The sequence below is a fragment of the Pituophis catenifer genome, unplaced genomic scaffold (genome assembly GCF_029215685.1).
Source record: "Pituophis catenifer annectens isolate HBS135680 unplaced genomic scaffold, rPitCat1.0.hap2 SCAF_2, whole genome shotgun sequence".
NCBI classification, from domain to species: Eukaryota; Metazoa; Chordata; class Lepidosauria; order Squamata; family Colubridae; genus Pituophis; species Pituophis catenifer.
In genome coordinates, this window is record NW_027256882.1 from 263122103 (window position 1) to 263146922 (window position 24820).

A 24820-nucleotide genomic window follows, 5' to 3' on the forward strand; every position below is an offset into this window, starting at 1 on the left:
AGCCTTTTCTTATATGTGAGGTACACCAATGGTGTATATCGTGTTATGCATCCACAGTACAGAAATACCATGAGACTATGCCACTGAATTTCTAGATGGCAGAGTACAGCAGATAGATAAAAATGCATTTTAACTGAAAATTACTGATTTTTTTTTACTTCTGTGACTGATTTCTACAGAAATCTAGTCAATTTCCCTAATATTTTAAATAGTAATAGTCAATAGAAAAGAATGTTAGCGCCCTCAAGCAAGAAGAAAAGAAGCTAAAACAGCTCTTTACTTATGATCCGTTCAAGAAAAACAGACTTGCATTTAGATTGTATCAGTTTTATGTGCATTATATCATGGTAAATTATTGAAGTCAATAATGTTAATACTACTGTCAATGCATTATTTGCATATACCACAATTCTATCTCTATTGCAGCCAATATAAAATTTTCTAGGCAAGTTCCGAGATCTTTTGTAACACTCCATAGAGTGGGGTGGAAGTGGGACAGTGGAGAATGCACAAAATTTTTGCCCAGTTTTTTTTCTTCCCAGAAGTTTCCCCGCCCCTCCCCCGTTTTTTTGAAGCAGAGCAAATTCTGTCAAAAAAATGATACTGGTTAGATAGCAATGCATTTAAAAAGTGCAGGTAGAGAACCAGTAAAAATCCCTGTATTCAAAAATTGAACAAATGAAACACTGTTGGAAATCCATTGCTGTTGGAATTCAGAAATGTATTACGTTTTATTCATATGCTATAACAATAGGACTGTTCTTTCACAAGGAATATTAGCAATTTTAAAAAAAACCCATTAGAGTGTGCATTATTGACTGCAGGGTATTCTTTCTTTGATAGGTTTCTGAAGGTTTCTTAAAAGTTCAGTGTGACTACTTTGTGGTAGAACTTCTGAGGATGCAAGTAAATACACAGAAAGTAGTTTTGCTGGGATACCCAATGCAGTGATGGATTGCATGGCCAAAAAACTGTGAAGGCTAATTGTACTGCAGCTCTTTTTGTATGAAGTATCTGTAGTCTAGTGCTATTTCAGTAATACAACAAACTAGGGGTGTTTAAATATGTAGGACATATACATATACATACATACATACATACATACATATATCAGTTGGGGTGTTAGCCAATTCTCAGAAAAAAAGAGAAAAACCCATATTTATCATAATATGACTTTATTATCATCTCAATGTTTAGGAGTTACAGCAGCTACAGAAAGCAGATACAAATAAATGATTAATACAGGCTTAACCACTGGGCAATGAACACTAAAAATGTTATTCCTGTTAAATGACACCCCCCCGCCCCCCAAATTCCATATCAAAACCTTATCTCATGATGGACCATTTCAGACTGATTTCCACAAACATTATTTAATTGTTCTAATTAAACTGATTTTTTTAAAACTAATTTTTCTAAGTCAGCTTTTATCAGCTTTTTTCCTGTCTTCACAGAAAATAAAAAAAAAATCATAATAAAACTAGCAGACTGAAGGGAAAATCAGGCTAATGGGAAAATGTGTAAGTAACATTTAAAATTTAACCGAGAGTAAAATGCGTATTTCTTTGGTTAAAAAAAAAAGGGGGGGGGGAAGTGGAGCAATATACTTGTGTGTTTGATAGATGTACACTATAGCATTCTAAAACAGAAGACAAGAATGTCAAGAGTGTATTCTTCCCCCACCGCCAGATGGAAAGGCTATTATTATAAATGAAAGGCAGCCGTAGTGGATGCCAGGCACTGTTGTGGTGTGCCAGATTCTGAAGTCCAGATGTAAGCGGGTTACCCCTGGGACAGGACAGGCTTCAGCTCCCGCAGAAGAATGGAGCCAATCACCGTCTTCTCCGTGTTGATGAAGAGCTGTGCTGTGGATCCTTCTTCCAGCTCCACTGTGACAAGCACAAGTGACCCACTGTGCACAGTTTTAGCTGCAAACCTAGCAGATTAAAAACAAAATTGGTGAGTAGTTCCCTAGAAAACTAACATAAAATGCAGTGTTCGTTTCAGTGATTAAGGGGATGAAACTTCACAAGACACCCATAGAATACAAAGCTTTTCTAAAGCCAAACCATTAACATTGCACAATGCAATGTGAAAATAGTATAATTTTATATAGTTATATCTATATAATTTGTATAGAAGAATACTAAAAATGCTTAAAATGTAATAGTTTTGTTTGAATTTTGCCTGAAAGGGCACATAACTGATCTGAAGGTTAACTGTATTCATTCAGGAGTCAAAGTCTTGTTAATATAATATATATGGTAATCAATAAAGAAGGTTCTCCACAACATACACTCTTAAGCACCCTTAACGATTCGAATTTTCCAAATTAACAAATCTTTTCAGTTTTACATATTGGAACATTAAATAGATTTCTAATGACTTTAGCCAATAAAAGGAATCATGAGCTATAATCCTCTATTACTAAATTCCAAAACATGAAAAACCTACTCATTACATGGAATTAAAAGCAAAACTAGTCTTTTAAGCACTGCAACTGATTGAAAAGCCATTTTAGGCACAATGAACTTCTGTCAATCCTGTTAATTCATTCTACATGCAGAGCCAGACCCAAGAGACAGGATGGAAAGACATGGCAAGAGGCTACTTTTCAATGTTCCACAAAGCAAACTGCCCCCCTTCTCTGCTTGAAAAAAAAACAGGGAGAACCCAAGGCACCACAAAGTTGCTGCACATGGGCTTTTGAAAACACTAACAAGTGTGGAGCAGGTCTGCGACCCACAGTGACCCCACTTTGCAGGGCCAATTCCCTCTCCCCTTTCTGAATGACACGTGTCTGAATCAGAGCCATCTGCCTCAATTTGCGCAACATCTTCAGCCACAATAGGACCCAGTTAGCCCTGACAACAGCTCACAATACATAAAAATAAAACTGCTGTGCTGACAGCACGCCATCAGCTATTCAAGAGCAAACCAACTGGTCAGTGTCTCATGTCTGACAATTAGCATGGGCCTTGTGCAGCGCCTCCTGGGCTCCTTAGGGATCTGTTTAATTACCATCAACATAAAAGTGGGAGTTTATCAGCAGATACTCAAAAAGCTTCACTCTAGACTTAATTAAAATATTAGCCTCTTCAGCAGGAAGCAGCTTCTCTTTAAATGAAAAGTAATTTCTTTTTTAAAATATTAAGTATATCGGCATCAAAATCTTGTAACACATTATACTAATTTAGGAAAATATAAGCCTTTCCTAACTGCACTCTTCATAGGTCAATGTATTTATTTTATTTAGATTAAATATACTATTTTCACTCTTCACGGCCAAGAAGAAAAAACGTTCTCATCAAAGCAATGCCAACAGTGCCATTTAGTCTTTTCTTTTTCTTTCAGCAAAATGTTAAAATCTATGTTTCTCCCATCAATTTGGAAAGGGTGATAATTAAGTAAACAATACTCTTATTAATCTATTTCTTTATCATTTGTGTCCTGGGACTATAGAAGCCGATTATGCCTGATTTCACATAATAAAGGCACCAGAGCTGTGGCTCTCATGGTTTTTCATAGCCTCAAGGTTCATTTTACTCTTGTTCTAGTCTAAACTGCAAGCGATATAAAGTCAATGTTATTATAAAAGCAAACATAGCCCAAAGGCACAATGGGGTCAATTCTGGTTGGGTGCTTTTCATGTCACTTAAGTAATCAGTTAAGAAAAAAAACCTCTTTGAAATAAATAGCTTAGAATCTCTTGGAAAAAGATTTTGTTGTAATAGCAAGAAATCCGTACCGTCCACCTTCAAACAAGTATTAACTTCCCATGTGGCAGGGATTAATGCTGCTATTATATCTAATACTCCGATTAATTATACAAATCTGACAGGGATTACGAAAGGCGGCTTTTTAAAAAAAATCTCCTCTTCCCAAATATCTATATGTATGTACAACCCTGGCATACAGGATTGTACATACATATAGCGCATGGGGGATGCGCATGGGGGATGGTTCTCATTTTGAAAAGTACAGGTGGTCCTTCCTTTATGACTACAATTGGCACTGGAATTTCCATTGCTAAGCAATGCAATCATTAAGTGAGTTTTGCCTGTTTTTACATCTTTTTTTACTTAAATGACTCACCATGCTAATTAAATGAATCACAGAGTCGTTAACTAAATCCGGCTTTTCCCATTGGCTTTCTCTTTCTCTTTTGCTACACACACATCCATGTGCGTGTGCACACACACAGAGCCTTTATTATTTTTATAAATAGCAATAGGTGTTGTTTTTTGGAAGCCCTCTAGGAAAGCTGTAAATGGTGATCATACGACCCCAGGATGTTTCAGTCATTGTAAATACATGCCAGTTGCCATGTGACTGAATTTTGATCACATGACTGCTGCAACTGTCATAAGGTGAGGATCAGTCATAACTCACTCCTTTCAGCACCACTGTAACTTCGAACAATCGTTAAATGAATGGTCATAAATCATAAGGTTTGAAATTAAATGCTGATCATTTTAATGTATATCCATTTTGAAAAAGAGATCTACACTTAAAAGGAATGCTTGATAGCCTTCATAAAAGAAAAAAAAGCCCTTCAGATTATATATGGTTACCCTTGTCCTTCAAAGGAAGCAATAAAGCAGTCTAATTACAAAAAACATTCCTGATTTGAATTCTAAAGTAATAAACTGCTGATTTTTTAAATTAGTGCTGTTCTCAGTCTCTTCTTCACTCTTAACATGAAGATAAAGATTTATAAGTTAGTCTAGAAACCACAATTTTCAGAATCGAAAGGCCACAACAGCATTCTTTTTGTTTTAAAAAGATTTTAATTGTTTATTCACTTATATAATCACTGGCTACATAAGATTCGCAACACTTTTCAACTGCATGCTTTCTTTCATGTAGTTCTGATCCAAGTTCAATTTCTTCCTCTTTTCAAATTAATCAGAAGCTGTTACAATAGCCCATTCATGCTACAACTTTTTTCCTACACTCTGCATGTAGCTTTCATTTATTGCCTGCTGAAGCAGACAGAATCCTATTAGTAAGAAAGACCATCACCAGAGGCCCAGCCCTAGCTGTATAAAAATAATTAGCCCAAAGTTGACAAATGAATAATGAAATTGTACAATGAATTAATCTTCCAATCCGAAATACCAGGGTAGTCTTTGAGCAGACATGAAAAGAATCTACAATCTTGTAACTGTTGTAAACCATAAACTTGGCATAAACCAGTCCAAAGTGATGAAAACAATTGTTCTTGTTCTTTTATCACTAACATAAAGAAAACTGTAAGTCATAAACAAAAGTCACTTTAGAAAGTAACTACATAGTGAAATAGAGTTTCTAAAACAATTAGATTCTACAATTTAATATACTGCACACACCCAGCATTTTTTTTTCTAGCTGTGCTTCAAACAAAATAAAGCCACAAAAGGCAGACAGACAGGCAAGCCAGTCTCTCCTCAACCCCCTCTCTGCCACTTTGTTATATTGGCAGATTCACAGTTATGTTTAGAAAAGTATGATTGCAATTGTATTGTTTAGTTTCATTTTATTCTTCTTATAATGTAGTTACCACAATTCAACTCTCAAACCAAACAGTAAGCATTATAGCTTGGGAAGCAGAATGGCACGTGCAGTTATTTAATATTGAAAAACACTACAAAAAAACCCCTCCAATTTGGTTTGAATCAGCATTTAATAGTTATTCTGGAATTTACTATTTCTTAGGTTATTATGACATTTTGCACCCTGAAAAAGAATTGCTTTCCCTGAAAAATTCAGTATTTCTGTGTTAAAAAAGGAAATTATAAACAGCACCATTGTTCAGTTCCCATTATTGAGAAGCAGCTATAATAATCGAATTGTAAAATTGAGCTCTCAGCCAGAAAGGTTAATTTTACACAAATAATCCATAGTGGTTTAAACATAAACCGGCTTGCAAGCATGCTCTGCTTAGAGAATCAGTTGACAACAACATAGAGAAAAAAGTGATCCATATATTTTGCACTTCTTAATTTCAGATATAAAAGCAGTGCTGCTCTCTAGTGGACAGCGATCAGGATAGTTGCCATACCTATCTTGATTCATCAAAAAAAAAAAAAAAATCCAAATAGCACATAGGCAGATTTAAAACTAACGCACTGCTAATTAAAATGGAATTTTGTTCCATATGACTCATAAATAGTAAAATTCTGCAGAGATAATCTTTGCACACAAATAGGAATATGTTAAATAGAGATGATTCAATATTAAATTCAACATTAAAACATGTCCCTATTAATAAGGATGTGTACTACTACAAGATGAAGTTAGATAAGCACTCCATTATTAACCAGTCAGAAGACTACAGGATTTTATGGAATATCTACAGAAATATGGCAAATAACAGAAGAATCAAACAGTGACAGTGAATTGGGAATCATATAGTAGACAATAGATATCAAAGAAGCATAGAAGGGAGATTTACCAGGATGCAATTTTATGGTGACAAAATAATCATTCAGTGCAGATTAGAGCTTTACAAGAAAAGGCAGATGCCAAATATTCAAGCTTGTCTTAGAAAAAAAAGTGAAGAACTATTTTATTTGTTTTATTATTTGCAAAAAAAATATGTTAAGCCATACATCCAAATCAAAGTGCCTTTGCTAGAAATTATGGAAAAAAGAATGATAGATGCTTTTTACTTGCATCTGTTCAACTTATTTCACAGCAACTTGGAAGTGGGAATAGAGGGGTACTGATACTTTTAAGCACATCTATATGCCACTAACCCAAATTTGGTAGGGTAGAAATGAAGGCCTTGGAAAATATACTGAATTGCTGTAACATGTCCATACCTAAAATATCAAAATTCTGAGTGTCTGTGGAGCAAAAATTACGCTTTGAAACATGATGGAAAGAATGTTGATACTTTGTATTTTGGTGATGGAGAAATTCTTAAATATTGTAGCTAGCTAAGCTCAAATTATCATATTTTGGACTCAAGAAGATTTAGCTGTTTTAGAACATATGGTAAAGCTAGAAGGAAAGAGAAGAAGACAATGACCAGTAGCAAGGCAGGTGGACTCCATTAAAATGGTGTTGGGTGCACCATTGCAGACCTGACAACAGTCAAATCTTGGAGAAGATATATCTATGTGGTTGCTAAGAGTTGACAATGACTTGACAGCACATAATCAATAAATCAATTAAATTCAATACCTCAGCATAAAACCTCTCACATTCCTGTAAGCCCACCTCTCAAACACAGAAAAAATATTCTATCACTTTAGTATAATCATTAACTTCTCCATTGACAAGATTGGGGATAGGTTCATTCATATGGATACATATCTATATACTTCAGTGCCTCTATTTTTACTTTGGAAAGATATTCAGATTATTTTTTTAAGGACTAATGACAACCACATCCTGGAACTTTATAAATTATTAGAGGAATGGAAGGCTGTGAGTTTTAAACTGAATAGTTATTAATTACCTACGGAAAAGTCTTTGAAAATCAATATTAACATTGAAAGTCAAATACAAGTAAAGTAAGAACAATTGATATCATATTAAGTTTAAAGCTGAGTATCATAATGAAAAATCGTTTTGTGAATGCATTTTGGCTTGCAAAATCTTCAACAATTCAAAAACTAAAATTTAAATTTTTGATCAAGGCCAGACTAAAATTGGCCATTAATTCACTATAGGCTGGAAGATTTGGTTTCAAAGCATTATTTAAATGCTAGAAGAGCCAACTAGTGGTTGCTAAAACAAACAATTCTCTGGATTGTAAAATGTAATCTTTTTCATGCCAATTGGGGGCATCCGCAAATGGATGTTGGTCAGTAGCAGCAGTTAGAATTCTGAGACTCTTCGTCATAAGCATCACAAAACATATCTCAGAACAAGAGTTTGCAATTATCTCCTATGCCGTCTGCAATTATTCCTATTACTCACAAAGCTGTAACTCTTCAGAAATACTGAATCGGACCATTATCACTTCTAGACTTTATCCATGCTTAATGATATAAGGCAGAAAATTTTCTAATGCTTAAGTTTTGTATAGAAAATTGTTTGTTTCACACTGTTCGTTACTAACAATAAGGGATACAATTTCAAATATAGTATTAGCCAAGCTTGCCAGTTGAAGAGTTTAATCATTTTCTCCCAAGTGGTTATCTCTAACGAGTATGTGAGAAAAAATATGTATAGTATTTATATTTACTATAAGAACACAAAAATTTATTAATGTTTATCAGAAACATCTCCTTCTTATGTCAGCACTAGAGTAAATGCAGGTTGAAGTGCTGACAGAATATATTATACAAATTTTAAAAAAAAAATCATATAATATTCTAAGTATCTATTTTAAAAGGCTTGTTTTGTTCATTTAAGGTTGGAAAAGAAATTATTCTTACATTAAATGTTTTGTGCAGATAAGCCAAATTTGCATAAGGACTTCCAGAAATTTTTCCAGTTCAATTTTTTCAGAATATAATAGAAATATAGTGATTTGCATTAACAGCCGATTATGAATATAACTGCATTGCTCATAAACAAAGTTTCATATTATAACAATGCTTTGCCATCCAAAAGTAACAGCACTTTAACTATACATTTGTTGATTTAGTAAGATGTAATTTCTTGCAGGTAGAAAAACATTAATTGGTAATTTTGGTTGTATCATTACTGCAAAAGCAAAGTTATTTCATGTCTGCTTCCAATGAAAATTTGATTAAGAGTTCATACAACACATAATTAGAATTAGAATTATGAACTGGCCCAGTTTACACATGAATTTACATGCATTGTTAAATCTTTATGACTGCAATGAATGTGCAACTTTCATGCTATTAAATGACAAACATGAAGCACTACTTATGACTATTTTTTTTTTTACTTCTCAATCACCCATATGGGATAGCATGTGAAAGCCTTAAATGTATATTGGAAATCAATTGGGATTTTAATGAAAAATTCTTTTCATTAAAAGAAAAATGTTCCAAAATGACAAGATTATCTTTACTGGTGACAGATATCAATTACCTTTATTAAACTCTAATAATTTCCAGTATAGTAATTGTATATTCCACAACAAGGTAATATTACCAACCTCATTACTGATAATATAAGGCAAAAAATCCCTCTGGCTGCATACTGAATTAGAGAAAAGATATATATGATTTTATGATTTTGGTAAGTTACATGAATCAAAAGATATCATTTCTAGATTTATTTTTTTTAAGAATATGACCATTGTATTGATTTTATTCATTCAATCAATCTTGATACCTCACAATACCCAACCTACTTGTGCTTGTCTCTAAAATATAAAACAGGCTTCTACAATGAGCTGCAACTGAACTGCAGAGACAACAATAATTTCTTAAAATATCAAAATTGAGCATATTTAATGTGAAAACTGTAAATGTTGTTGCCTGAGACAAGCATATTTAGTGAACATCCAAAATCTTCATGCTATATGCAGCAAACAACAAAGAAAAGTTCAAGCCCTCTAATGGAAATAAAAAAAAAATGGTGGTAGTTGAAGATGCTATAAGTGTTTATTAGTATAGTGAATGCTTTTTTTTTAGATGAACATTTTATTTTTCTTACTTTTCAAAATATAAGCAGCCCAGAGTTGTCTGAGTTGGAAAACCACTAAATTTAATAAACAAACTGAAATATTGCTGGATGGTGCCATTTCAGAATGCACTCAGGAATTAGATCAGGGGTCCCCAAACTTGGCAGCTTTAAGAATTATGGGAATTGAAGTCCACAAGTCTTAAAGCTGCCAAGTTTGAAGACCTCTGAATTAGATGATCTGTTTGCATGCCTCTGCAAGCAGGTGTACCTGTTTGGTAGACCCTTAAGCCTGTATTGTTCAAGCTTTTCATGCCCCTGCTGTCATGGACTTGTAGAATCTGGACATTTGTTATAAATACCAGAGTAGGAGATCTCAAAGTGTGAAGTCACAAAACCTGTATCAAATACAACAGGGCAGGGGGAAGGGGTAGTCCATTTTTTTATAAAGTTATTCAGCTGTTGCAGACTAAGTCTGGTGTTTGAAAACAGAAAATGATTTCAAAGGAACAAGGACAATTGGGACTGCCTAATTTGAAACCGTATTTTACAGCTTGCTGCTTAGTTGGAATGAAAGAATGGGTTTTGCTGAGAAATAAAAGAATTTTAGAATTAGCAGCACACAATTTGAAGTTTAGATGGCATGGTTTTCTATGGTACAATACGATTAAGGTTAATGAAGACTTTACAAATCATCTTTCTTTTCTTTTCTTTCCCTTCCCTTTTCTATTTTGTTTATTACTTTTATTTTCTAGTCTTCAATAAAAATTATGTTAGGCAAAAAAAAAAGCATTTTTGTAGGATGTAAGAAAAAATACAATCTAGCAATACTACTGAAAGTAAGCTGTCAATATAACAGTATATATACAGTATAATGAAAGCTACATCTTTGAATAAATAGTCAATGTCTTTTCTTGCCAAACCTCAATTAAATCCTTAGTTTTATTGGAGGCAGCGATGGGAGAGGCAGAAATAAGCAAATTCGTTTATTTTATATGGCAAAATTTGAGAATTCCTATATTAGAAGATGACTCTATTCTAATATGTATGTAATTGGGGGTACTATGGCAAGGTTATTTACTTTCACTTCCACAAAGCTTTTGACAAAATTCCACAACAAAGATACCTGAATAAACATAAACAGTCCTAGGTTAACAAAAGTCCTCTTAAAGAGCACATTACAGAACAGAAAGCACTGTAAAAGGTCATTTTTCACAATGGAGTACTGTATGGTAAACAAGTCAGATATCCCAAGGATGTGATTATTAACTTGTTTATATTCTGGAGATATGGATGAGAACTGCCAGCTTTGCAGCTGACAACAAATCAAGATGATAAGGGAAAATACAGCTGTATGCATTAGAAGTGGCAACAGAGTCATGACACAGTTCACAGAGAAGTCTAACCCAGTGAAGATTATCCATGGAATCACATTTCAAATATTAAAAGCTACATCCTGACAAATGTTTACTGCACAATAAAATGATTTTTCTTCCATGGTGATAGCTGAATATATTGTTGCAGATAATAAAGACTGAATTTTAACTAAAATAGGTAGCAAGATACAATTGTGGTGAAATTATAGAATATAAAATAAACAAGAATATATTTTTTCCTTGTGCCATCACTCAGCTGAACACTTAATTTCCACAGTACTGTCATGTCTAAGTATATTTACTCATGTAGTATGGCTGTATTACTTTCATCCTTCTCATCTGTTCTACTACCTTCTCTTACTGGTATCATTATTATGATTATTATTACTTTGTTGTTTTGCATGTACACTAAGAGTTTATGCACCGAAGACAAATTCCTTGTGTATCTAATCACATTTGGGCAATAAAGTATTCTATTCTATATTCACAACTGTGCAATAATATACATTCCAACATTCCTTGATTTAATCGAAAATATAAAGTAAAATGTTGCCGTAAAGAATACTAAATGTTGATGTCATCCATATTACCATGTTTCCCCAAAAATAAGACCCTGTCTTATATTTTTTTGAACCCTGAAAAAAGCGCTTGGCTTTATTGCCATGCGCTCAAAAGCCCGATTGGGCTTATTATCAGCGGATGTCTTATTTTGTGGGAAACAGGGTATATGTTTAATATAGTATTTGTTTGCACCAAATAAATACAAGGAATATTTAAATGATTTTTAAAAATAAAATGTGTCTTTATACAGTGCATTTGTTTTCATAGTAAGCCCAATATCCATCAAATGCCTGCATAAGGTTCAGTATAGTAAGAGAGGATTTCTTCAGCCTGCCCAAAAACTAGCCCTGAAATACAAGAGGGAATGAGAAAGAAACTCAAGGCTGGCCCACCTTGATTATCTTGGATATGAGAGAGAGAGAAAAGGGAAACTCAGCCAGACTTTTAAGATTCTATTAAAAATGGAGCTTCTTTAAAAATGGAGCCTTCAAAAGGATTGAGAAAATAGCAGCTGCTTGCAGAATAACACTGTAACGAAGATTTCTCTATAGGAAACCTGACCCTCGCATTGGCTGGGTTCATCTCTCAGAAGTTGCAAAAAACAGAAGGGTAAGTTAGGTGTGGCTGGGCCTTGGATTGGTTGAGGAGGCGGCCAAGTCCTGCAAGACCTGGGTAGCTGAATGGCCGGTGGGAAGCAAGCCTAAAGCTTGTAAACTGCACCGATTGGCTTATCAGCTGTCCTGAGGCTCCCCTGAGTGGCTGAGTGGAAACCAAACTGAAGGCCTGTGGGGACCTGACGGGGATTGGGGGGAAGGCCTTGGAAGGCCTGGGGCAGGCAAGCATTATGGCTGCCCAAGCATAAAGGCAGGCTTCACTATGGTTGTAAACTCAAGGACTATCTGTGTCTCAAAAGGCTGATTGTGTATGTGCACTATACAATATCTCTTCTCATTCTCAACAGGCCTTAGAAATGTGTCAATTGAAGTGGAAGAATTCTGTATATGTCTTCTATTTGATTATCTGCATAATCATAAGCCATAAGCCATAAAATTGCTAATATGAATTTAGAAGCCTATGGGAAATTTTTGTCTGCATTCAGTGTGGATGGCAAACTAGACATGCAGATTGTTCATTCCCAATTGGTTCTTCCTGAAATCCATAATAGCAAAAGGGAACCAAATGTTAGTTACTTACTGTGTTGTCTGAACCAGACAGCTGGCCTATTGTGTTCTTTAGAACTCTAAATAATAAATCAAGGTTTGTTCATGGTGTATGAACTGTGTTTTGCAAAGCATATAATGAATCATAATATGATTTCTCAGTTCAGAAGTCTCACAGGTGAAACTATTTCTGTTTATTTGGGAGAGAACAGAGAAGCAGGAGCCAGATACACAGACACATCACTCATTCACAATCAGTCATCATCAAAATGGAGCTGTTGTTTGAGCCAGCCTTCTTTCCATTTTCTAAAATAATATATATATATAGGCAATAATGAAACTTTTCAGGATATAGTAAAAACATCATCATCATTTTGTATGCTACCTGACTCTTAACAACACTAAGAATGGAAGTACCGTATTTTTCGGCATATAAGACGACTGGGCGTATAAGACGACACCCGAATTTTCCTGTTAAAATATAGGGTTTGGGCTATACTCGCCGTATAAGACTACCCTCTTCCAACGCACACCAAATAAAAATTAAAAAACATCAACTGGCTCACCCACAATGTAAAAGCAGCTGTGCTAGACCCAAAATGGCCCCTGAAACAAGCAGGAACCTCACACAGCCACAAAAAGCCCAAAAAAACAACTTTCACACTTTACACACACACACAACACAACTGGCTCACCCACAATGTAAAAGCAGCTGTGCTAGACCCAAAATGGCCCCTGAAACAAGCAGGAACCTCACATAGCCACAAAAAGCCCAAAAAAATCCAACTTTCACACTTTACACACACACAACACTCCTCTCCTGCGCGAGCTGCACTGGCTCCCAGTGGTCTTCCAGGTGCGCTTCAAGGTTTTGGTTATCACCTTTAGAGTGTTCCATGGCTTAGGGCCTGGTTATTTACAGGACCGCCTACTTCCACAAACAGCCTCCCACCGGCCGGTATGCTCTCACAGAGAGGGGCTCCTCCGGGTGCCATCAGCCAAGCAGTGTCGACTGGCGGCCCCCAGGGGGAGGGCCTTCTCTGTGGGGGCACCCACTATCTGGAACGAGCTCCCCCCGGAGATACGGAGGATCCCGGATCTGCGCACTTTCCGCCGTGCTCTTAAGACCCTCCTATTCCAGCAAGTCGGCCTGGCCTAATTTTCTCCCCTTTCTTTTTAATTTTTTAAACTGAAATTTTAATTTGTTTTAAATTATGGGGTTTTTTAATTGTCTTGGGCTAAATTATTTAATTTGGTTTTAAACTGTTTCTAACTTTTGTATTTATGTATTTTATACTGTGCCTGTTCACCGCCCTGAGTCCTTCGGGAGTAGGGTGGTATATAAATTTAATAAAACAAACAAACAAACAACACAACACAACACAACTGGCTCACCCACAATGTAAAAGCAACTGTGCTAGACCCAAAATGGCCCCTGCAACAAGCAGGAACCTCACACAGCCACAAAACCCCCAAAAGCCAACTTTCACACTTTACACACACAAAATTCCACATACAGCTTTGTGAGATTTTGTATGTTTGTGTAGTTAGAGTGAAACACTACAAAAACACACTAAATCTCAGAAAGCTGCACAAATATTATTTTATTTTATTTTTATATGAAAGCTAAATTTAAAACTTCCTAAACTTTAAATGGCTAGGTCTAAAAAAGAACAGCTAAAAAAAAAAGCTGATTAACTATTTTTTTTAAAGATCCCAAAGGGGAAAAAAAACTTACCCAATAGAACAGGGGTATCCAACCTTGGCAACTTTAAGACTTGTAGACTTCAACTCCCAGAATTCCTCAGCCAGCTTTGTTTTGCTGGCTGAGGAATTCTGGGAGTTGAAGTCCACAACTCCCTGCCTGCTTGATTGCAGGCAGGGAGTTGCTTGCTGATGGAATGGATTCAGGCAAACGAAGCAAGGCAAAGTGAAGCAAGGCAAGCAGCTAAGGTAAGCAAGCTGGAGGGGGAAAACTTTTTTCCTTCTCCATGGCTCTGGCGATCCCAGCTGAGTTGCCTGATTAGCAGATCATCAGAGCTCAGATCGCCAGAGACATTTAAGGCTCGTCAGAGCCTTTCGGGCTGGTCTGCCTGGTTACAGGAGAACGACACCCAGCGTATAAGACAACCCCCGACTTTTGAGAAGAGTTTCATGTGTTAAAAAGTCGTCTTATACGCCGGAAAATACGGTAAATAAAATTCATTTATTCATATTTCTAATTTTCATAGAATTTAATAGAATTTTTAAAACCTGTAATGTTTGTCTCTCATCAAAATACATAGAGACATAAATCTGTGAAAAACTGCTTCCTCAGTAAGCAAGAGGAACCATGTACAGGCAGTCCTCGACTTACAACCATTCGTTTAATGATGAATGGCATGAAGTTACAATGGCATGAAAAAGGTGATTGATAACGATTTTTCACACTTATGACCGTTCTAGGATCCTCATGATCAAAATTTGGATGCTTGGCAACTGGCATGTATTTATGTTGGTTGCTGTGTCCCGAGGTCATGTGATCACCTTCTGTGACCCTCTGACAAGCAAAGTCAATGGGGAAGCCAGATTCACTTAATAACTGTGCTACTAATTTATCAACTGCAGTGATTCACTTAACAACTGTGGCAAAAAAGATCATAAGATGGGGCAAAGCTTATTCAACAATTTCTTGCTTAGCAATGGAAATTTTGGGCTCAATTGCGATCGTAAATCAAGGACTGTGTGTAGTCATAATTGTATTTTCCTATAATATTGGGGTGAAAATCAAAAGAACTATTATATTGGTTCCTTGACCACTGATGCATTGATAGGATGATACAGCAAATGAGAACCAAGCCTTGTATGCTATGCCTATGCTATGCTATGCTGTGATAATATTAGTATATTATAGGGTAGTGTAGTGTAATGTAATAATACAATACAATATATTTGCAGATTTGATTAAGATAAAAGCAATCATTTTTATGTGGAAGGGCTTCAGGAAAACCAAAGGTTGAAAACAGTAGTAAAATGCTCAGCTCATATACATAAATAGATCATCTGCAATATTTTTTCTTTCACAGTGCTCCATTTTTCATCAAAAAACATAGACAAGAAAAGAAGAATCCTATTTTAGAAACTTTATTTTGCATTCAACTGCACAATTTGCCAAACAAGATCAATAAAACCAAGTTTAGTTTTTAAAGTGATTATTGAACATTTTGGAATAGAAATTGAGTTTTAATTCATTCAAATATTATTGAAAAGTAAGCAAATGTTTCTGTCTAATATTTCTAAAATCTGAACTGTTTGTTATATTGGGAAGTCAGCAAGCATAGATATTTTTTTGTTCAAGACATTCTGAAAATTGATATGTGCCATATGTTTGGAAAAGTGTGCACACCAAATTTTGCAGCTTTTCAAATACAATAAAATAAAATGCAAATTTTAGTGTAACAATCACATGTAAATAATGTTTAATTAATTCTATTAAAATAGCACTAGAAAAGATATACAATTTCAGCTTACTGAAGAAGGCTGGACATTTCCTACAGACTAATCACTTAGAATTTGGCCAAGTAAGTACTATTCACAGTTAATACCAGTGTTTTCTTTTAATATAAGGACTGTTATTATGGTTTGTCACACAGCCAGATATTTAGACTGGATTTGGCATTTTTAGCTATGTATCAAGTCCTTCCCAAGGACCTGGGAGAGATAGATACTGTTGTTTGATGGTGTTAATGGTATTGTTGCAGGATGTAATTATGGTGATGATGATTATTAAACATTTACCTTAAAAACGTGAATATTAAGATAAGGTTCATATTCGTTTTTAGTAAAATTGCAGTGTTTCCCTTTTAAAGGCTGTATCAAATGCTGTTTCTCAGTCTAGAAATGAATTTCAAACTGTGTAATGCTAATGTTTGGATGTTACACAGCAGAATACAACGCGTTATTTTAAAAAATTCTCAGAGATCTCCCAACAATGCTCAATCAATTGTAATGAAGGCAAGAATCTGTTTAACAAGCTTTCTTTCCCACTTTATTTTGTAGTTGAGTTTTCTTCATCCTTTTTTCTGACACCTTCATGAGAATATTTTTGCCATAGACCCTAAGTTACTCAGTACTCTTCCCCTTGTTTTAGCTTATTTTTCAAGGTCTCACTTACTACAGTTTGCTTCCTCTTTGTTTCTTCTACATTTTCTTTCCTAAAATTCCCTTGCTTCTTCTTGACTTCCCTGCCGCTAGTAAATATTTTCTGTTCCATCCAACCTTATATTCATCCATCCTTCATTTGAGCTCAACTTTATCATTATGTCCACAGCTACATAACTTTATTCATTTAGAAACCTATAGATTTCTAAAGTTTAGAAAATGATAACTTTTCTTCTATAAAGGATAACACATATAAAGAAAATAGCTGATACACAGATTTTCTCTATAGCTTTATTTAATCCTATAGTGATAAAACAGTATTTATAAATTTTAACAAGGAATTTACAGTGGCCTATGCAATATTTTCTTTTCTCCTGTTTCTCTGTACATAGATGAGTACTGATTTTTTATTTTATCGAGTAATGCATTCATAAAGATACAGAAGTGTCCCTCTTAAGCAGAAAAAGTGCCATCAGGAAGCTTAAAAATAAGACCCAAACATGATAAGAGCAGATAACAATTATTCAGTAATTCTGAAATAATAGTTATCGTTAAAGGAAAATTATGCGAATAGCACAAAACTGCTACTAGAAATGACACAGTGATACAAATTCCCAATATCAATGTGTCTTTTGTTGTTGTTGTTGCCATTTTCTACATCTTACATCTAAATGTTACAACTCTTTAGGAATATTTCTTGTAGTAAGTGGTCAAACAAGAAGCACAGACAATTTACCTACCATTCCCTCTGATTTTTATATATATATTCAGGTGCATGTAGAACATTATTTATAAACAGATTGCTGGAGTTAATTGGGATATTGCTAGAAGATATTATTATGATAATTGAAAATGGGCATCCACAAGCAATGAATCAATATCATTTAAGTGTGCTAGAGACCAAACCTGACTTTGAATGCAAACTTTAAGTAGTCACCTATTCATATACAAAATTTCTATATTAAACTTTACAGATTTTACACAGTGATTACCTGTGGATGTTATCTTCACCAGAAGGAACTCCACCAAGGTTTGCTATGCTTGTTACCTTCTGCAGTATCATAAGATGGGTAGTATTCTGTGGTGCCACAGAGATTGTAGCGGATACTTCATTCATACCAGTCAGCCTTCCTGAAACAGTAAAAACTGGGTATCAATGCAATTAATATTAAAGACAATGTACAGCCACTGAGAATACATTTAGTTTTTGTTAAAAGTTTAACTCTTCTTTTCTAAAGGGATTTTGGTATAATTTTTAAGAATACAGTATAAATATAAAAATCAATTATTCCTATTATTCAAATTTCAGTTGCATGAAGTACTTTTTGATAATTTATCTTCATCTGACAAAAAGATATTGAATGGCAACAGACAGAATAGCTAAGTTTCCCACCTCTACAAAGCTCGAACAACATTTGGCTCTTTCAATTACACCAAAAGAACGAATGCATTATTATGGAAATTCCCCTTTAAAAGTGTACATGTAAAGAAAAGAAAAGAAGACACTGGATTGGAAACCAGTGCAAGAAAAAAAATAAACATAACATAACATAGGGTCAGCCCCTCCATCTCATGTGTATCATGTGAAGCCTGATTAATGTCTTGTGAAAACAGACTTTGCTTGCAGACAGGCACAGAACTGAGACACATGTCTCTCTGCTCACTAGGATCAAATGGAAAGAACAAGCACATCCAAGTCTCATCTCAAAGTCCATTCAGGCATGGCTAAATAATAGGCACAAAGCAATAATGGTTAGTGCTAGAAGCAGAAAAAATATATTTATAGGAGTATTAACATGTTTAATTTGCTTGAATATCAAAGGTTTTTTTTTGTCCTTTAAGCCAAATGTTTCAGTCAAAGAAATATCAACATCATCCAGCTTTTTTTTAAAAAAAACAGCAAATTTAGTTAGAGCTGTATGTTCTGTTGCAGATATTTAAAAATTGAGATTAGGCAAATACTTTGAAAAAACACAGAAGCCATCTACGGCTGCTTTTAAGCAAAAGCACAGGACTGGGATAACACTGTTGAGAGATGTGTGTACTCATTAAGGATTTAAACCTTCTCCATTAAGCTCTATTGAAGAGCAAATGCTGAATAAATGAATGCAACTATGTTTATGTTAAAAGCCTGTTTTCCGTACTATGTAATTAAGGGAAATATTGTACAAAGCCAGTACTTTTGTCAAGCTCCTGTAAATGGAAAGATGGATAGCACTCAGAGAAGGGAAGGCATTGCTTCATATTTAACCTTAACACTCTTGTCATTAATGGTTTGTCTAACTTGTTCTATAAAGACAAGGTACTGCTCCATTGAAGTAAAATTTAAAAAATCAACTAAACCATGCTTTTCAGAACAGAAGATTCATTATCATTGACTAATGTATTGGCATAAAGCAAAGTAACATCCTATCAAGTAAGGCACACATTCAATCTGCCTTACCACTACCACCACCCCCTTTATTTTTAACTCATGCTGTTTTATTGTTATAGGCAATTTGTACCACTCAGCATGACAGTGTAAACTGAATCAAGATTAATTTACATGCAAAAGAACACTTAGCATGGTAAGCAAATGTATTGTCTCGATTGCTGAGGTGGAAAAGAACCTGAAAAGAAAAAAAGGTGCTCTAATTAAGGGGCATCAAATATGATTGCTTGTGGTAGTTAAAGGCCAGAAAATAGGGAATGCCTGACCATTTAAAGAATTAGCACCTTGCTTGTTAAGGAGAGAGAAAATGTTGTAAGCATAAATCTTGATAAAAATCAAGCAAACATTTTGTGGATTTTCTTTTATTTCTTTTTTTTTTAAGATATAGCTTATATATATATATATAAATCTACTGCCTGCACTTGGACCAAAACAGAAAGTTTTAAAAAATCCAGAAAAACAAATTGCCACTGAAAAGAATTAGGTTTCAAAAACAAAATAATTGCAGATCTTGCATCTAATTATAAAAATGTATAATAACAGCATTCCTAATGAAAAACCAAGCAACTTAAATTGTAGCATGAAGCTGGAAACACAAAGGTTGTAGGATTATTATTTTTTTAGTAACTTTGACATTATAAAAAATGCTAACATAATATTAAAATCATTGACAGAGATTGGATCCTTTGGCTTCTTCCTAAAGAATTCTGGATATTTAAGGAAAACGGCATGACACCTCTGTGAAGTGTGGTAGCCTATCATATTACAGAAAGAATTAGCACTGGTATTATTAAATGATTTGCATCAATAAACACTGCTCAATATTTGAAGTTGGAAACATAAGCTAAAGGACAGACCTAATTTAAAATGATTATGGAGAGCAAAGTCAGACAAATTTCAGCTGCTGTTTCAAACTATGTTAGAAGGGAAGGGCTAGCACAACAAAGCCTATCAAGTAGAGCCAGTGCACAAATACCCCTTCCCATCTTTCCGGACTACTTAAAAATCTTATGCAGGAATATCAGCATTCATCATACACATTATACTGCATTATTATTTCTGTTGTAAAAATAATTCCAAAAGTTATTATTATCATTTTAAAAAATCCTGTTATTTCAAAATATTTTACAAATGAATAACTATGAAATGAAGTATTTCTAGATACGAAGGTCTGAGACACTTCAGAAAAGGAAGAAAACTCAGAAATCATTCTATATTGATTACATTATTATACTTGGAAGGCCTTTTATCATAAGAAATTATGGGAAATTAGGAGAATCCTATCTGTGATTTATACTGCAAATATGTGCAAATTTAATCAGATGTTACTGATAGGAATAGGGGTTATTTTTAAGTAGATACAATATATTCTGGATTTCACTATTAGTAGTGGTTGAGTTTGTAGATCACATTAAGCCTTTGCTTATTTAATTACGGTTTATTGAATACAGCACAATGGGCTAGCTTGTTGCAGCAACAAACTAAAACAGAAACCCATCATATTATTTTATGTGATAAGTGTGATGTGGGAACTGATCAGAGAGCTAGAATTGGAATGCATACTTCATAAGTCTTTCCATGTAAGCCTAGTATAATTCCTTGAAATGCTGTACAGAGGTTGGACATAACTTCTTAATGGGATGTCTTTGGTGTGAGAAACTAGGATGTCCTTCTATTCATGGAAGGCTTTCTCCTGGGGAAACCTATGAGCAGAAAACCCCTTGATTTTATATTTCCTGCATCTTAATATGAACATACCCATTTAGCAAGCAATATATCACACACTATTTAGGGAATTTCAGTTGTAGGATGCCTGCTTTTTCAAGTCTGCCTGAATCAGGCCAAATCTGGACACAATCTGATTTAATAGCCCTGCTTAAGAATTCCCTTTTCTATATTTTCTCAATGGCTTCTTAATCTTATTTATAAAACAAATAAAGCTAAGAACGAAGACTTCTATTATTATGAATTTTATAAAATAGCTGAAACATTTAACAAACAAACAAAAAAAGAAATTTTAAACTAGGGGTAAATTTCACAGCATCAGTCCTGCATCAAAGAATGAATTCAGGAAGACAGAAAGAGCCATACTGAAATGTCAAGAGGCTTCCATGGATTTACAAATACTTCATATAAACAAATTTTCAAATAGCTTATTCAGAGTAGCCTTTCTGCTCTATTAAACATAGCAAACAACTGCCAGATGTATTCAGACAAATAATCAACAACCTCAGAAGTAAAATGGCAGAAGAAAAAGGAATTTTGGCAACAACTCCATAGAGGGCCACAGCTATTCTCAAAGTGCACTTTTTCTATGCACTCTTGGTTCTGAATGGCCAACCATGGGGGGGAAAAGCTCTCAGTCACATTTAAGCATAGAAAACTCAATCAAACACCAGGCAAGCAAGCACACAATAAGAATGGGAGAGGGACAGAGTACAATATCCCATTTTGCTTAAAGCTACACTGCTGGAAAGCAATTTGAGAAGATGAAGGAAACTGTTCACAAAAAATATGAGAAAATCCAAAGGCTCACTCACCTTGGTTGCTGTGCTCACGTAACGTAGACTTTAGGCCAGCAAGAAGTAAGAATGGTAAATAGTTATGAGCAGATTAAAAATAGAAATTACTGGCCTAATTTTAATATCAGATGTCAACTCCATGAAAATAATCTAACTGAAATAACTGATGAGTTATTATTTCAAGCCACTGAATGCAAGATAGAAAGACATACATAGTATTATTCTGATGTACTATGCTCCTTTAACAAAAGCACACTTTTGGGGGGTTTTTTTGGGGTGGGGAATGTGATATACTAAACTGAAATAATTGACGATATGAGAGTATAACCTCACATAAGCCATTTAAAGAAACATATGAAATATGGGACAGTTGGCTGACAGAACCTGTCTGAACATATTTGCCAATGGAAGCTAAGCAGGGTCTCAAGCCTGGTTAATATTTGGATGGAGAACTACCAGAAAATACTGGGGCTCAGGGTAGACAGAGGAACTGAAAAACATTCCAGTAAAAAATTATTTCTATGCAATAGAAAACTGCGTGGATTTTTTATCAGGAGAACTGACAAAAGGGAAAACTGTCTTCCAAAACTGACAGGGAGCTCAATTGAGAAGAAAACTTTATTTAATACAAAAGAGCTTCTTATATTTCGTGCAGGTAAACCAAGTAGAATTTTGGAAAATTAACAATCACTGTTCAAGTATGACGTCAAATTATTGTAAAAAAAATAATGCAACTAAGCGCATAAACCTTTTTATAATGTAGCTGAAGATATTATGCAGCCAATATATACCAGATTCAATATAAAACCATCATGTTCTATTCTATAGTCAGTGGTTTTTATACACCAGAAATTCTCATTGTATCTGAATAGCAGAATTCTAGCTTAATATTGGTTAATATGATATACCATTTTTTGGTATTTGCAGTGAAATCACCACATGGTAAAAAGAGGGAAAAGGAGAAAAGCGTATCCAAGAAGACACTTCAGGCATTATGAAGTTTTTGATGACAGGGCTATAACTTCATAGCTGATTTCTGATAATATGTCATGTGAAACACTAGAACTGGAGATGTCTGGAATGCTTACAATATTTTACGGTAAGATAATTTATTTATCTAATTTTAAATTTATTTCTCACCTCTTTCTTTTCTGAAATCCTTTTCTGTCATAGTTACTGGTAAAAGTAACTCTCCAACTGGAGGCTGAATACTAACACTGAAGTGATCATTCTTTGTACTGTGGAAGAAAACAATTACAAGTGAGAATTGTATGATTATGTACATTTTTACAAAAAAAAGAAAAGGAAAAAAAGAGAAAATACAAACTGATTTTTCCCAAGTAATTTTCAGCATTGTTTTTATTTATTACGTTAATTTTCTTTTTATCACTTATTAAGTAATTCCACAGATGCTTTTTCAAAAGGCAGCTATACTTTATTTTTTCTCGAAGAAGTTTAGCTCCTCATCCAAGAAGCATCCCCGCAATTTAATCAGAACTGAAGATGCTTCTTGGATGGGAAGCAAAATGTCTTCGAGAAAAAACAAAGAAAATCCAGTTGACTTTTGAAAAAGTACCTTTGGGACAACCATGACCTGAATGATTGAGAATCTCCTTAGGCACTGGTTAGGTAACTTGTTTATGGCTTATTACTCATCACCTTAATAATCTTTTGGCATAAGATTCCATTTTTAGGTACCACAGAACAAAGTTAAAATATAGGGATTAAAAGCAGCCCAACACGTACAACTGTTTCCTATAATGGTATCCAAACACGAGGCAAAACAGAAGGATGTTATGAATCTATGATAAAATAGCAAGATGAAAATGAAGTTTTGTTACTTTTCCTAGAATTTTTAAAATTAATTTCCCTCTGTACTGCTAACAATGGAATTTAGGCCAGAGCTTTAGTAGAAAATGATCCTAAAAATTCAACACCACACTAATTTTCCCATACTATTTTTCTTAATCTTCCCTGCTTTCCCTATCTAATATGGATATTTTAAAAAGGTCCTTCAGAAAATTCAGGTACAGACAGAGCAATCAGGTACTGTGTTACATTTTTCCTTCTTAGATTAGATTCAGAGCCTCCCTCTGAATTTGAAGAAAAATTTCAAGTGCATCTTAAGGTTTCTCACACTGATCCCATGCCTGTAGATTAAGTCACTGTTCAGTTTCACTTTTTAAATAATTAAAAGAAAAATATAAGGTGAAAATAAGAGTGAGGAGCCACTATGAAAAGAAAGGAGAAACAAACAAAACAGTCTACAATACCCATAAAAAAGAGAGCAAAAGAATTATTTTCGTTCATCTTATGATATGGACCAATCAATACCTGAAATGTTAAAACTGTAATTGTAAAGACAGTTCATGACTTTCTTTGATTCACAGTTTGTGTCCGGGAACCTGGAAATTCAGGTACATGTTTATAAAATTAAGGGTCCAGGTAGTTGAATCAGAAAACATTAACAATTTAGTGTACAGGATGAAAAAAGCACACCTGAGAGGAAAGGTAAAATATAAACCAAACATAGTAACACTAATTCTGCAAATATAGTGGTCTCCCATAATATTAAAAAATGAAGACTCCTTCAAGCTGAGCTAAACCTTTGGTAATTGCATGGAAGTGTCCATGTAGCATCATGACAATTGTATGAAACTGATTTGCTTTCTTCTGGTTTTTTTTTTTTTTTAATCTTGATCTAAACTTAGAATTTTAGAATTTTCCAGCAGTTTCCATCCAAGAAGTAGTCGAGTTCTAACCCAACTTACTTTCTGCTGTCATCCAGGGCTGACGATAAAGGCTGAACAATTTAATATCATAACACGCTTGTGAAATAGACTAGGATGCTTTTTGAGCATTAGAGATGCCTGAAAGTATTATTTTGCTGCAGAATACTAATAGTAAATTAGTCCATAATCAATGGAAAGTCCCTTTTATTGTCTTACAAATATTAGTACAATAGTTTCTAACATAAAAATCAATTTGAGCAATATCCACGGTATTTAAATTAACCTCAAATATTTGTTATTGGTTTCGATAGACTTTTGACCTTATAAATATGAAGTGATATTGATTACTAAATAGGTAAAT

The 24820-nt window shown here is 34.4% G+C and overlaps 1 protein-coding gene across 2 annotated transcripts in view; it reads right to left on the minus strand.

Annotated features, from left to right (window-relative positions):
• Positions 1-1158: 1158 nt before the first annotated feature.
• The window catches only part of AP3B1 (adaptor related protein complex 3 subunit beta 1), a 164253-nt gene continuing 140591 nt past the window's right edge, over positions 1159-24820 (minus strand). Inside the window, exons 25-27 of one of the 2 annotated variants that reach the window (XM_070938829.1) lie at positions 22868-22965; positions 17767-17905; positions 1159-1936 (exon numbers count right to left, since the gene is read on the minus strand). In XM_070938829.1, the coding sequence (XP_070794930.1) occupies positions 1783-1936; positions 17767-17905; positions 22868-22965 (391 nt within the window). In that variant the 3' untranslated portion in view covers positions 1159-1782. Of the gene's footprint in view, positions 1937-17766; positions 17906-21745; positions 21774-22867; positions 22966-24820 lie in introns of those variants that run through there. The other variant, XM_070938830.1, reaches the window with a different exon arrangement.